Genomic DNA, 16,011 nt, shown 5'->3' with positions numbered 1-16,011 from the left:
GGTTACTTGATGCTGTGTGTCATGGCGTCAGGTGGCATCAGCCAGTGGTTGATGGGAAGATAAAATGCAACACGATCGATATCCAAGCACTAAAATGACTCTCATCAGCCTCTCTCAGCCTCCTGCACCACGTGTGTCCTCGTATCTGTGGCTGTAACATGTGGGAAGTGTTTGACTTATGAGGTGTTATTGCTGAAACCATGCCATTGTACTGCGTCACTGTCTAATGTTTGGAGTGAAACAAACGTCCATTGTCAGTAAAATTGACAGTTTTTAGAATAACCAAGAGCGCTGTTCTGAATTTAACTGAATTGTTGTTTTTCAGCACAAATGTGATTGTGTTTTTCTTTTCTATTACAATGCAAGGAGCACAGTTTAATAAATAACTACCTGGTTCTGTTTTCTAGGAGAAAAACATTGGCCGGTCCGCTCCCAGAGTCACCATGGTAGGGATGGCTGTTCTGTGTTCACGGGTCAAAGCTGCCTCTAACCACTCCTTTATTTCTGTCCTCCTCTTTTCAACCACTTCATGATTAACGATGATCTGAAATAAGTGTCAGTGTTTGGAGGCAGCTTATACCTGCAGTGTTCAGTGTAGTGCAGTGCCTTCGTGTTGACCTATCTATCTATATACCTAACCTGTGTATATTCCTCCTGGACACGTAGCCTTCCTGTCTGTGTGATGAGTACATGTATACAGTCTGTTTTGTGTGTTCGGGGTGTAACGGTACCAAACGTGTCCATTCAGACATATTTATAACGTTTTTATTAAAGCATGACAATATAAATACCTCTCTCATGTGGAGCCAGGAGGTGATTAGCCTAGCTTAGCATTAGGAAACAGCTACCCACCAACAAGATGACTAATTAGCATGTTTAATCTGCACACAAACACAAGTGTAAAAATAACAATTTGTGAGAGTCTCGTCTCCACCAAGTTGAAGATAGATTTATATTCTTTGATAAAAAATAACTAACCAACGTAGCGTCCCTGCAGTTTTTACACAGCAAAGTTCAGGCCTGGTTATCAAACTGACAAACATCTTGTCATTCAATACCAAATCTAAATCTAATAATGCTGGTGATTGGCTGGTCTCTTTACACAAACACGTTTGAGTGTGTAGAGAGACCGAGGTAAATCATATCATACCCAGTACCTCTCAGTCGTCCCCGATGTCCATCTACATCTAAATGTAATAGATATTTCTTTCTAAAATGTTAAGGAATGTCCATCCTAAAGCCCAGCAACAGGCCGACACCGCTGCAGAAACAACTGCACCTGAACCTCCAACAGGACGGTTCACAGCAGGTTTAACTCTCTCTGTTTTCCACCGACACAACGTCGCACAGCCTCCGTTTCACAAAGTCGATATGTCGTTTTCGTCCGATCCGTCTTTATCAAGTGGCACTGTAACGTAACAGTTCTGAATGATAGTGGTCTAGCTTAAAGACAACACCGCTCCACAGTTACTAAGACGTAGACTAGAGTAGAGAGCACTGAGTAAACTCACAGTAGAGGGAACAGATACCGTTACACCCCTGGTTCTGTTTAGATCGATGGTGTGCTGATGTGGGCTTGCCTACAAGGAAACATTGTAAAAGGGCAGATTTCTATTCCACCTTGTTTTTGTTTCCAGATAATAAAAAAAAAGAAAAACCCACAATTCAATGAGTGGAGTTTGGGCCTAATTAATAAAACAACAAACCAAAGTAGGGCATAGTGCCTGTAAACAAGAACGTTCTGCACCTCTTGATGTTTGTTGCAGCTGGCCCACATTACATTTTCTTTTCATTGTGTTGTGCCTTAAAAACCCAAACGGTCCCGTTTCTCTCCTCTGTTTTAAACCCTGACCTTTGAAATGTTTGTTCTGAACTGTTTCACTGAAGCTTCTGCTCTGTGTTGTCCACTCGACCGAGATGAATGTCCTAACCTCTCTGGTGTGCGTGGTCTGCGACTCTGTCCGTCTCAGTGGAGAGGAGGGCTGGTCTATAAAGGCACGGATAAAGGCAGTTTTGATGATGTTACTTCTTTTATTTTAAGAAGACATCAGATAAATCTGTGCTTATCCTTGCTTACGATATACGGACCCTCCTCTTCCTCCTCTACCTCTTCCTCGCTCTCCGCCTCCTCTCAAAAGGAAGTCTGCTTTTCAACAGCCTGCAAACGGAGTCGGTTGGTATGTCAATCAGCCGTTGGGAGAAATGGCTTTTTTATTCGGCGTATTATTCCTGAGATGTGACTCTGGATGAAAATGCCAAACTGTGACATTGTTTGATTTTCAGGAAAGATTATTACCTTTAAACCCCACGAGTCACCTCGGCTGTGTAGAGAGGGAACAGTGAAATCAGACAAGCTTCGCAGGAACATCATGAAGCACTACTTCAATAAAATGGATCTCTTATTGCCTTTTAACACACGGGGTCAGGGCGGTCCACGGTGGGTTCACTGTCTATCACATTTCAAAATGAACTGGTTATGAAGTCCATCTCAACCTCCTGCCCTCCCCCGTCCCCGCTGAGACGATCATGGCGCATTTTGTGAAGCTGGAGTGGCAGTGACATGTCAAGTGACTGCTTGGCCTGTGGGTGTCTGGGGGGTGATTGTGAGTTATGAGATAAAGAGCAATTCTCACCGACAACGTGGACGGAAACACTCCGGACCGGGACCGTTATTGCACTTGCAAGAACGCAGGGACTTTGCAACCTGCAGCTCTGCCGACTCTCACTGACGGAGTTATCTGTGAATGCCTGATGATGTCAGTGCAGCTACTCATTTCAACCCACTGTGCTAACTGACAAGCCCAGCAATGCAGTTACAGATGTAGGCAGACAGATGTTTATTACACAAAATTATATAACAGGAAGTGGTACCACTTCACAATAAGACTACCCTCATAAAAAGATTTATAAATGTTTAAAATGATGTTATTAATTCAGTTGTTAACACTTTATAAATGATAAATAAACGAGTTATAACACATCTTATATACATTGATGCAGCTCACTATTTAGCAAGATCAAGTTAATGCTTACTACTCATTAATCTGACTAATGACTTACTACCATTTATAACTGGTAAAAGGAGCCTTGTAGTAACTCATTAATAAATGATGATGTGTTTTACAGTTTTTACAATAAGGCTATAAACAGTGGTGAGTCATTAGTCAGATTAATGAGTAGTTAACACTTTTAACTGTGTTAAAACTTGTTTATAATTGTATTTACAAAAGTGTTACCAACCACATTAATATCCTATTTATTATAAACCATTTATAAAGCCTTTATAAGGGTCTTCTTATTGTAAAGTGGCACAACTTGATCTTGCCAAATAGTGAGCCTGCAGAAATGTATGAAAACTGTTATAACTTGTTTATTATAGGTTATTTATGATTTATAAAGTGTTAAAAACCGTATTATGACCTAATTATAAATCCTTAATGAATCCTTAATAAGGGTGGTGTTATTGTAGAGTGGTGCCCTCTGAAACAGGCTTCTAGTTTTACAGCAGGATCAAACTACCAATACTGCAGAAATATTAGCTGCTAGCTGGTGAACACAGAGTAACAGAGCTGAAAATACATACGTCATCGGGCCAGAAACACAACTCTAAATTAATGCTAATCATGCTCCGTACGTGCGTTTGCAGGCACCTGATTTTATGCGCATTTTCAGGCAAGAAACGCAGGAAATAAAAATAATAAAAACGTCTTCTCTTTTGGTTCAGGAGGAAAAGTTGGTGTCTTGATAAAAGCAGTGTAGTCAGACTTTGCAAATAAACTTTAATAAGTTTCTGCTCCACTGGAGAGACGAGAAATTTGACTTTAACTGCTGCTCTTTTAACGACGTCATGTCTTCACGGCGCCGACCTTTAGCTGAACTCCTAAAGTTCACATAACAGTAGTCGATGGAAACTTTACATTAATTCGCATTTTCTTTGAAATTCAGTTTGGAAATTTAGGAAGGTTAGGAAAGGAAAGTTGACGCATGTCTGCTGGACGTATGAACAGGCAGCTGCTCGTCAACAAGGTCGACAGATCAACTTTACAAGACCAGCACATCACGACACACGACACACGACACTCACAACACACGACACTCACAACACACGACACTCACAACACCAAACTAGAGGCAGAGAATAAAACGGGAAACTGTATTTACACTTTGAACATTTGTGGTGTCAGTAAAGACACTGGCTGACATAAATACACAGCACAACTCCCCTCCCTCCCCCAGCCGCAGATCTGACCCGAGGATAATGACAGAAACAGGTTGAAATTCAAATTTAATTCAATTTTCATTTGGTTTGCATTTTTCAACAAAGACAATACCGTCAGAGTAATTTTAAAAAAAATGCCAGAAAATGAATAGAACTGGAATAAACTGTGATTTTGGGGAGAATATGTCGAGTTCATGAACGTAGAAAAATCCCTTTGGCTCATTTCAGTTGTACAAATTGCAGATTGTCTGATGTTGGAGCTGAGTGGGTTTTTAATTATGTGCTTTTTTTTTGTTGGAGTATGTACTCTTGGTTATTATTTCATTTTCTATGATTGACACCTTCGGTACGAACCAGTCAAAGCTCTGATGCAGCAGCTGAGTTCGACTGTTTCGGCCGACGGTTGTCAGACGTGTTCCCACATGTGTTTCTATTGTCCTGACTGTGGTTTAACACTGTATCATCTGAGCAGGTTGTGCTGTGTGTGCTGTGAAGTGCTGTCTCATATCTGCTCATGAGGTTCGAGTTTTCTGTGGGCGGTGGCCTTTTTGTTGTCATGGCAGCGACTGCTAATCATAGCTAGCCGCTCAGTTGCAGTTACGCCGAGCTTCTCTGGACATGAGAAGCAGACACTCATTATTAAAATGAGACTTTCACCCACAGATGTAGGTTAAGTTTTGTCATCGTTAATCCACAAGTCCGAACTCTGACTCACAGTGGCCACTCGGTTACGAATGAGCAGCGGAAGCTAAAATTAGCAGAGCTCGAAGTGCTATAAATAAAACCTATAAGCATTATCACCCGCGCTGCAATTGGGTCAGAGTTAAGCCTCGTGCTCTACCAGTGAAATCAATGAGGGTGTAACGTTGGCCCCCACCCAGGGGCCTGAAGCTTTGTCCCCTACTAACCGAGTGAAGTGGGGCTATTATGGCAGTTAACATTTAGCGATTAAATGTGAACACTCTTTGTCAGTTGTTAAATGTCAAGCCCACGGTGGCTTCCCCTCTCCTCCGCTTCCTTTGGCTGCGAGAGGAGGGCAGGGACGCGCTGGTAGCACCGGGCTGTCAACAGAGCCAGTGGGACAGAGGCATCCGCATTCATACCTGTCACACACACACACACACACACACACACACAAATAGTGCACTCTGTACACCCTCCACCACCTCCACCTCCGGGCCTTTCATAACTCCAGTAGCTCCACTTGGCAGGGCTAATGGGATGGCAGGGCTGTTGGTTTTAGAGAGGGATGTCGTGAGGAGAGAGGAGCAGAGAGCTGAGGATGGGTCTCTAATAGATCTGGGGAGGGCAGTGTGGAATTGGAAGGGGGGGGGGGGGGATCACTGGGCCATGTGGCTGTTTCTCTCCTTCCCCATCATATCCCCCCTTTTCATACTTTTCCTTCTCTTATCTGCTCTCAGTCTCACTTTATCCTGTACCCGCTGTTTTTCTGTCTCCCCAGCTCTTTACTCACCCCCCCCACACACACACACACACACACACACACTCCCCCCCCTGCTCTGTGTTGTTTAGAGATACCAGGCCATTAGGGTTTCCATTAAGTCGTGCCTGTCTGTCTTTATTGTCAGTGTCTTGTCGTCTGTCTGCGTCCACAACGGTTCCTCTCGTATCTCCTTCTACCACATCTTTGCATTTTCAGAAACAGTGGAGGGATTTCCTGCTTTTTAGATTCTTATTCTTATTCTCAAGCATATTCCGCCGCAGGGTTTCATTTAAAAAAAAAAAAAAGTCTAAGTACGGAGCTCAAATTATGCATCACGGCTAAGAAAGAAAAAGAGCGTCTTAAGGAGTCGGTACACTTGGAGTGCTTGTTAAGATCTTCAACCAGCGTCTGAAACCTTCTTCTCCCCAACACCTGGGGGGGTTGTTAAAAATGTTTTTGTAACTTTTGGGAAATCGACAATCTGGCCTCATGTAACCACTGGCCAGGAGGCGGGGCCTGAACCTCTCTCTCGAGCTTCATTTCGAGTTTAAGACGACTTCCTCGACTTTTACAGCGTACAAACGAGAACGACGCTGAGATACTGGAAAGACCTTCTTAGACATTGTACAAATGAACTGTTTGTGTCGAGCGTTCCCCGGCCTTTAGCACGGTGACAGGACAACACGAGCGAGTCTCCAAGTCCCTGCAACTCTACTGGAGGGAGAAGCTTTTTAGTTTTCTCTTAGACAGACACGTGCCGCTGCATCCTCGTTACCGTAATGGCCCCAACATGTGATTCACATGTGGTGTTGGCGCTGACGTTGAGGCTTGGATTAGGGAAACGTCGTTAAGCGTATGGTTACGGTGTGGTTAGGGGTCACTGCATATCTGAGACAGGATGCGAACTCTGCTCTCCTGCATGACAGTTCGTCTCTCCACATATTGATCCACGCTCTTACTTTTCACCTCGCCACATAAAGGGCACTTTGCTTGACGCACAGACACTGAACGTAAATCATTAAGTCCTGGACAGGGTTCCTGCACTATTTTAAAAATGTAAATCGATGCTTTTTAAGACCTCGGTGAATGAAAACTCAGGCCGAACAAAGTCGGAATGATTTCTTCCACTCAGACTTTAGTATTTATTCAGTAAATAATGTTTTAAAATCAAGGCAGAGATTCAGTCCGTGAAAAATAGAAACCCAGCAATAAAAGATGAAAAACATTTTCTAAATCCTACTATAGAGTTTCATGTTCAATTATTAGATGATCAGAGGGGAAATAACATGTTTTTAGTGTTTACCAGTGCAGACTTTCATCACTACACACAATGATAATTATCCAGTTATCTCCCTGTGGCCCCGTAGACCACAGTTAAACTTTTAGGTTAGCGGCCTGTAGCGTGTCGGCATGACCATATCTTACAGCGTAATAATTAGATTTATATGAATTATTATTGGCTTTATTTTCTCTACCAGTCTTAAACAAACTATCTGCAAATTTAATACCTACAACCAATTGATGGTAAATAACCATAAGAAGGAACTTCTGCTAGAGAGTTAGGTTTCATACTGAGACGAGCTCTAACTATGACAGGAGCAAAGGAGGAAGTCATGTGACGTGGTATAACTTAACCTCATCAATTTATTATCGTAACCATGACAACGGAGGTCGAGTACGCCTGCAGCGGTAGGGACTACATTTCAGGAGACGCTCCTACGGGTCGTATCAGAGGAGAATAAACCTGCGAGGTGGTTCAGGACTTGTTTGAATCTGAACTCCTTTATGTTTATTCTTTCCTTTATTTTGTCGTGTTTGTGGCTCAAAGCGCTGATGTTTGATGCGGCGCTTGGGTCTGACGCGGGGACGCTCACCTCTGGAGGTCGCACAGTTGTTCAGGCAAACACTCTGATGACCTTGTTTGTTTGTGAGCTACTCTCCTGCCCTTCCATTCTCCCACACAGATGAGTGTTTGGCTGCGCTCCATTCAGCTCATCTCTTCTCTAAGCATAAATTCACTATTCATAGAAATACAAGAGACTGTGGCCAAACACACACACACACACACACACACACACACACACACACACACACACACCCTACTGACAGAGAGCCGACTGGATATCATGACGTGGCTGTACAGTTGCTGGACTGAATGCAAATTCTTAGAAATCAATGCTCTGATGGTTTTCCACGATACCGCCGCCGTGCACGTGACCACAATCAATTCTGCAAATGCTTATTTAACCTTGGCGCAGGGTTCAAGGTGTTTTGCGGCCCGGCCCGGCCCGGCCCGGCCCGGCTCCTCTCGACTCCCCTGTGCGCTATATGTGGATGTGATGTTTGGAAGTGTGAAGTGAAACAAAATGCCACACCAAATGTCAGACCACTGAGTCATTCGTGTGCCATCTGGACGCTATTATGCAAACTCGGCAAGGAGGTATTCTCCGCAGATCAGTTTTGAGCAAAGGGAAACTTATCGTGAGTAATCTTCCTGCGGAGGTGAGGGCGACTGCATCCAGAAGAAAGTGTCTAACACTGGCCTGTGCAGCCCACGGATCGTAGATATGTGGTTGATTCAGCCACTCAATCTGACTGACACCATCTGACAAACACACCGCTGCGTCATCGACACACTGACAGAAAAACATCCATTTAGCAATTCAGATAGGGACCTGAGTAACCCAACAATCTGGAGAGCATGTCAATCACAAATAATCAACCCACTGTATGATTAGACAGCACCACTGGCTTTGCATCTATTTTAGTGTGCCAATTTAAGGAGATGAAGGTGATAACTAATGGACAGCAGTGGATCTGCGGCGGCGGGGGGGGGGGGGGGCTCGTCCTCTCACCCTTGAGCTCCCTCCCACGCTGCTCCATGGTAACGCCATGTGTGGAGGTTATTTTGCGACGTCAGCTCCGGGTACGGCGGCGGTGTTCTGAGCCGATAAGCAGCTCATGGCTCCCGCAGGTTCGGACTCTTAACTCCACTGCGGTTAATTGGTCCCCAGATTACGAAGGGATCACTCAACAAGGCTGTCCAGGCTCCTAATGAGCTAAAAAAGTCTTCTGCCTCTTCTCAGTGGGCCGTTCAGCTCGGCCTCAACCGGGCTTTTGAGCGGAAATCACCAGATTGAGACGAAAGTTCTTAGAAAGTGAGCGACCGGGAGCCGCGCTGATTTTAAAGAGTATGACACCAATTAATGATCAAACGTGGTGGAGTCGACTCGTCAGTGTGGCTCCTTCTGTGACTGTGACGTTGGTCGTCCTGTAGCTGCAACTTTCACAATGACTTCATCGTTTACTTTCTAGCAACGTGACGTTTCCCTCCAGATCTCGGGGAGGTTAGGGTTAGACTGATGACGATGTTTACCTGTGCGTACGGTCGTACAGGTGGCTGCTGATGGAACACTAACACCTGCCTTTCAGTATACCGCACGCTGATGACATGAAGAATGGATGTTTGCGTTAAATCACATCACATCAGACCATATTTACATTTTTCAAAGCATTATTTATACCATGATGACACAGAAATAACAGCCCTGTCAACAAAAAGCTGCATTTATATAAAACTGATCTGCATCAGCAGGTATGTTTTGTAGGGAATGTGACGCAGCCTGAAATTGTATTTTGATCAGCATGACGAGGAAAATGTTCACTGGTGTTTAACATTTATTTTCCTTTAGTTTCCGCCGTATTGTTGCAGATGTGTTTCAGCAGCTCAGGACACACAGTTAAGATGAAGTGTGTTAGCAGCATAAACCTACAGTCAACAACGTGTAGGAGGATCTAGATAAAACTATATTATATAATACTGTTCTGCACTATAGGAATTTGGCCAGAATCATTGATATCTTTATAAATAATTTCACTTTTAAAAGAGGATAATTTAGTGCTGTGTAAGGGAGAAGCATGTATTTATGAGCTGAATGAATTATTAATAGATTACTTCAGATTACATTTTCATTATCACCGAGTGATTTCTGAAACATTTGTTTTACCATTCTCCATTAATTAGGTCTAGCCTCGTTAATAAAAGACATAAGACACACTTGTCTTTTATGAGTCTAATGTAAGTTCATGTGGTCGGCACATGATCTCATATTTTTGGCACTGATCCGATGGATGCTCTTGGCAAATTATTAATGTTTCATTATTAATGAGCACTGGTATTGGCTGCTGCCTCTGTCAATCATTCTGTCTTGAACACAGGCATCTGCCTTGTTGAATGAGACCAAAGGGGGGCTGGACACTTCTGAGACAATGCTGATTAGCTGTGGAAGGTCCCACCTCACAGCTGAGAGGCTGCAGGAGGAAATGCATGAGAGGTTTTAAAGAGGTTCATGGACGCCAGAGAAAACAAACTAAAAGAGTCCATAGCTCCTATAAGGTTCAGTTCAGAGGCCTGAAATCTCACACAGTTGTTTTTGACAAGCTGTAGAAGGGATCTGGTGTGTTTCATTGTTCTTGTGTAAAGAATGTCCTAGTTATGGTTATATCAAATATGACTTCTTCTTCAGGCGAGGACAAAAAAAGAAAAACCTCATGTCTGAAGTGATGAAGTTCAGTTTGGGTTTTAGTCTCACGATGAACCATCAAATTATCAGAAACTGCAAGATCCTTTCAAGTGACGTCTCATGAATGCATTCTGGTCTTACGGTTCTTCTGTTATAAGCCTTCTCATTTGAATATGCAAATCTATGCTAATGACGTTAAAAGGGTGAATTTTAAGAGGTTAAGAACGGCATGTAAATGCTTTCCCATCCTGACTATAGGTTAAATGACTCTTGTTACCGCACAGATAGAAACCAAACAGACATGAATTTATATTACAGAGCTGTTGATTTAATATATTCAGGAGACACAGTCTTAGATGTGGCTGTGAATTTCCCCCTCGAATCATCTCCTCTGTGAGACTCACTGTGAAGCATTTATGTGAGAAAAAAAGAGAGAGTCGGTGAAGGAACACACAGAAGACATCCCATCTATCTCCATAGCTCGAGCAAATATTGGAACCCATGATGTGAGCACGTCGGGCCTCCCTCTCCTCCTTCACGTCTGTGACAGATGTAAATGGATGTTTCAGCAGTTGGCTCTAATGCATTTTTAAACAGGCACAGCAGCAGACAGCAAATGAACGTGTCGCGACGGCAACGCTCTACAACGAGGTCTCCATCTATTGCTGCCTCCCCCTCATATACAAACATACAAACCCCACACACACACACACACACACACACACACACACACACACACACACACACACACACGTGTTCCTGCACACTGCTGAGAATAGCTGTCATTCATCACTTTTCTCAGTACAATGGGCTCAGTAAAGGTCCCATCTTTCAACTAAAGCACCTCCACAGTGTGGTGCCCAGTCGAGCACTGTACCACTGCATCACGCCGCCTGTCATCCGCAAACACTCCTGCACAGCGGGACGGAGAGATGATTGGGTGAAACTGTTGTTGATTCTCCAGGTTTGAAAATTAAAATGGCTCTGCTTTTTTACACATGACGACGTGTAAACAAGGAAAACTGAAAGAGCGCCAGTAAAACTTTAACTAAACTAAAGTGTTTCACCTTGTTCACGTCCAAATGATGTTTTTATATAACACAGACACATGATGATGAAATAATCATCAACACCATGACCGAGTGTTTCCACCTTGACCTGCAGTGAGCCAATCACAGTCTCATAGAAACAGATTCAGGGTTTCATACGTCACAAACCTAAAGAACCAATCCGGTCACCTTGTGGGGACGGGGGGCGGGGCTAAATACACCTGAGACTTTGTCAGTACAGAGAGAGAGGGAGTTAGCATTAGCACAGCTGCTAACACTGTGTCTGCCACTGACCGTTACAAGCTAACAAACAACATAAACAAATAAAAGATGCTAACTGTGCTAATGGTTCTGACCCGTCTGCTAGTCTCTGGTTCTGGTCTCAGAGTCCTCCTCTGAGTCTGGGTCTGACTGAGGCTCCAACATGTGGCTGAGTCTCTCTGATGTTTCCTCCTCTCACCATCTTCATGCTCTCTGCTCTCTCACCTGTCCACCTGGAGCCAGCAGGTGGTGGGCGGGGCTCAAGCCCTGATCCAGGTTTCTCAATCAGGAAGTGAGAGGAGATGAAAAACATATGAGCAGAGGATTTTAAAAACATGTCTGGAGGAACTTTAACATCATAAGTGGAACTATGGAAGTTTGGTCATGTAATAGTATCATTTAGCTAGTTGCTAACGTCTGTTAGCCGAGTTGAGCTGAGGGGAACAGCACAAATGTGTTAGCTTAGCGTTAGCCTTTGACTAATCACCAGCGTTCCCTGAGAACTTCGGTTGATGTGTATTTGCTTGTACTCTGTGGTTGTGTGTTGTAATTCTGTGATGTGAAACTGAGGGATGTGTGTCTCAGTTTTATTCATTTGCAGCATTTTTTTATTTTTTTTTTTACACTAAATGCAAATTCTATATTGTCAAAGATGTTTTCTTTATTTCTCTTCTGATCTGTGGTCTCTTGCGTTGGCCGCTCTACATCTGTTCTAATGATGAATGCACAGATTCATGTGATAAATACTGTGTGCTAGCACTGTTTGTTTGTTTGTTTGTTTGTTTGTTTGTTTGTTAACCTGTAATCTTCTGACTGTACTTCCTGTGTTCTGTCTGATGTTTGCAGAGGTTACAGCGGACTCCACTTCCTGCCGATTCACTCATCCCCCGCCTCGTCCCTCATCTCTCTTTATGTCCATATCCCATAATCTGAGGAAATTAAAGGGATATTTCACCCACTAAATAAGTTTACCGCCAAACTGAAGAATGGCGACGTGGCATCCTGACTTGTTTACTCTATAAAAGTCAATTGAAAATGCTCAAATTTCTCTATATAACTGTGAATTATATAAAAAAAGCCACAGAGAGACAGATTTAACAGCGTTTCAGTGAATTATCTCTTTAATCGTCGCCCTCACTCTACTAACAGTCTGTATTTGAGCTGATACAGAGCATTCCTCATAGACACTGAACAGATGTCTCATTGCTTTTGTCATTGCAGGTACCCATCAGCACAACTATAACCATGTGGCTCTAGGTAGCCCCACACGCACACCTAAGAATGGTAAGACACAGCAGTGGGGGAGGGGGACATGTACAGCTCAGGTCGGTGTGTGAGGTGAGGCCCGGACCTGGGCGCTAACCTGAATATAGTGCTCGACATGGATGTGTAAAAAACCCTGCGAGACAGACATCCTATTCAATTCGCCCCGCCGCAAATCCATTTTAATACTGAAAATTAGGCTTTTTTTGGTTGAAGATTGAATTATAGAAGTGTCACATCCCATAGTCAGGAACATTTTTCTGTGAGCCGGATCAGGACACAGCCGCCGTCCTTCTGCTTTTTAAAAGGGAATGCAGTTTGGCAGAGCGTGTGAAACCTGCTGTTATCCCCGGAGCAGAAGTTATCACCGTCACCTCAGGCTCCCTGCGAGCGCCGTCACGTGAATCGTTTTTTATCACCGATGTCATTCGGCTGTTTGTTAAAATAGTCGTTACGAGGGAGCAGACGCCGGCAGACGTGAGGGGGAACGGTCGCGTAAGGCGGCGAGGTGGAGGCTGGAGCGAGGAACGACAGAGATAAGAAAGAAAGAAAAGGCCACAAGCTGAATATTCACTGACCTCTGTGTTTATTAAATCACTGTGATCTCAACATTTGATCCATATTCTGTTTGTCTGAAGCACAAACATAAAAAAATGACTTGATAGCTTTCAGGCCACGTTTGAATTCTTCAGCCACAGTGGCCCCTGCTTTATGGACATAATTGACCATGCGGTCCATTTGACACACACACACACACACACACACACACACACACACACACACACACACAGCCGAACCACAACTGTGCAGAATTGCCTTGGAGATCTATTGAAAACATGAAAAATCCATTTCAACAACACGTCTAACAGAAAGACTTTGATCACAGACCACCCCCCCACCCTGCACCCCCCCGGACGGCTTCACATTCCAGTACTAAGTGTATTTTCTAGATTAAACCTGCCCCCCCCCCCAAACCACCAGCAGCCAACAACTGAAACGACCAGGAAATCAGGAGCAGAACGTGCATCATCTTACTTCACGTGTCTCTGGAAGTCAAAGCTGATTTTATTTGAGTTATTTCTGAGGGGGGTGGTGATGAAGTGGGGGGGTGGGGGTGGGGTGTGGGCGGTCTGTGTAGGTTCTGTTTTCTCTCACCATCAACTGAAACATGTGTTTCTCACTTGGGTTTGGTAGCTCACCGATCATTGAGACGTGGTAAGTCATACAACATAACATATGTTTAACTTAGTGTAAAAAACCTCATTCTATGAGCACACGTCTGTGTACACATGCACCACCAAACTAACCCCCACATCTGTGTCCTCCTCTCCTCCACTTCTGTCAGACCTGCTCTTAAGTAGCATTTGCTGTTTGTTTTGAACCTGTTTTCAAAAAAAAAAAAAAAAACTGTGGTTCTTCTTCATTGGGGGGCGAAAGATTCCCAGAAAGTTAATTCTATGTGTTTGTTACTGTACAGGACACAAGCTGATGTTTTTCTTCCTGTCAGCAAACCCACAAAAAGAGCAAAACCAACATCATGTTAATCCCCGTTTCAACACTTCCTGACCTCTCTGATCGTCTCGTGGCACGCAGCCCCGAGCCATTGATTTCTGCTGCAGACATAAAGCTTCACAAATATTTAGTTTTGAAAAAAAGAAAAAAAGATGCAAGTCATTTCCTAAAACAGCTGGGCAAAGTAGTTACTCGAACAGAAGTAAATATTGTCTCTGTTTCCATTGGACAGACAGTCGACCGATCAGAGCTTTGAAGCTGAGAAAGTAAAAATGGAGACGTCACCTCCCTTAAAGACTAGCTTGCGAATTCCCTAAAAAATCACGACTTTAACCCTGAAATTACGTTATTTTTCAGATGTCGTAAAAACAACGTTATAACTGCTCCTTATAGCAACTGAAAAATGGGGTCAGCATCTAATTGAGTAAATAAAGGGTGGACGTAGTCTCCATGACGTAACACACAGGTTTCTGAAGCTCAGACAGTGGCGTTCCTGCGCCCTACCGTAGTGCTCATGATTTGCAGTGTCTTGACTCCGCCCCCTAACTCCAGACATAATCCAAAAAATGACAAAGAGGAGGGGCGTGTGTGGAGCTGAGACTTTGGTGCAAGAATACGCTCACCCACCTCTCACTCACAGAAGGGCCACGCCCTCAATCCTCGGCATAACTGTAGTCCTTAATAAAAGTGTAAACAGGTGAGTTATATAAACAGAGTGTTTAGAAGTGAGAAAATTTAGCTCTAGGACAAAACAGTTTTTTGTACCAGGCTGTAAACATGTTATTTCTGCTGTGAAGTTGGACATTTTAACATGGGAGTCTATGGGGCTGACTCACTGTTGGAGCCAGACTCTTAGTGGCATATTAGAGGAACTGCAGCTTCTGTTTCTTGGACAGGTTTATATGAGACCGACTCAAAACGAATTACAGTATTAGTAGTGTAAGACCTTGTTCGTCCAGGTAAACAACGTTTGGTTGTTGATGTTTTCGTGGGATTTATTAACAGTAAGAAAATATAGATTATCATCAGCTTTACCCTTTAAAACAACTTGCAAAGACTATTTGAGTCAGGTCTGTGTGGTCGTACTGTCCGTTGTGATGAAGCAGTTAAATGTGTGTTTGCTATGGAGGATAGCTAACAGCATGCCACAGTCCGAGTCGATTCTCCCCTTATTGATGCAGTGTGGCAGACAGTCCACTCACAGTTTCATCCACATCCTCCGAACGCCCCCCCTGCAGCTCCCCAGGCCCCCCTGCTCTGTCGCCCCGGCCCTGCTGCCATCCTCCGACCTGCTCTCTTCAAGCTCCTCCTCTCTTCTAACCCCCTCCACCCTTTAGATTCTCTTATCTCTATCTCTTCCCCTTCCTTCTCCCCATCCTGCAAGCAGTTACTAAAGCCCCCTATTTTTAACTGTCAATTGGAGACCGGTCTGGAGCCGCACCCATGCCCGGCTGCTCTGCACTGCGGTGACGGACTCACGGCTCGCAGGAGAAAGTGTGATGGATAGAGCGGGAGTGAAGGAGGAAAAATGAGAAAGGGGAATACTGAATAGACAAGAAAGAATTAGGGAGCGAGGGAAAGTGGGTGGCAGCATGGCTGGACAGATAAGATTGAACAGAAGCGAGGAGGACGGCGGTGAATGGGACTGACTGCGCGAGTGTTTGTTACGTGCATTGTGTGAGAGAGGGAGATAAAGAGGAAGACTAGAGTGAGAGTAACATAAATGGCTCTTCATCTCAC

The 16,011-nt window shown here is 44.0% G+C and overlaps 1 protein-coding gene across 1 annotated transcript in view; it reads left to right on the top strand.

The window, feature by feature from the left end:
* Positions 1 to 16,011, top strand: part of LOC111220215 (protein shisa-6 homolog) — a 61,989-nt gene that overhangs the window by 38,270 nt on the left and 7,708 nt on the right. The window contains exons 4-6 of the mRNA XM_022743226.1: positions 12,718 to 12,780; positions 13,954 to 13,974; positions 14,205 to 14,207. Coding sequence (XP_022598947.1) covers positions 12,718 to 12,780; positions 13,954 to 13,974; positions 14,205 to 14,207 — 87 coding nt within the window. The remainder of the gene's footprint in view (positions 1 to 12,717; positions 12,781 to 13,953; positions 13,975 to 14,204; positions 14,208 to 16,011) is intronic.

The sequence above is a fragment of the Seriola dumerili genome, unplaced genomic scaffold (genome assembly GCF_002260705.1).
Source record: "Seriola dumerili isolate Sdu_G_001 unplaced genomic scaffold, Sdu_1.0 BDQW01000068.1, whole genome shotgun sequence".
NCBI classification, from domain to species: domain Eukaryota; kingdom Metazoa; phylum Chordata; class Actinopteri; order Carangiformes; family Carangidae; genus Seriola; species Seriola dumerili.
Note: the sequence above shows the minus strand (reverse complement) of the source record. Positions and strands in the feature narration are given on the sequence as shown.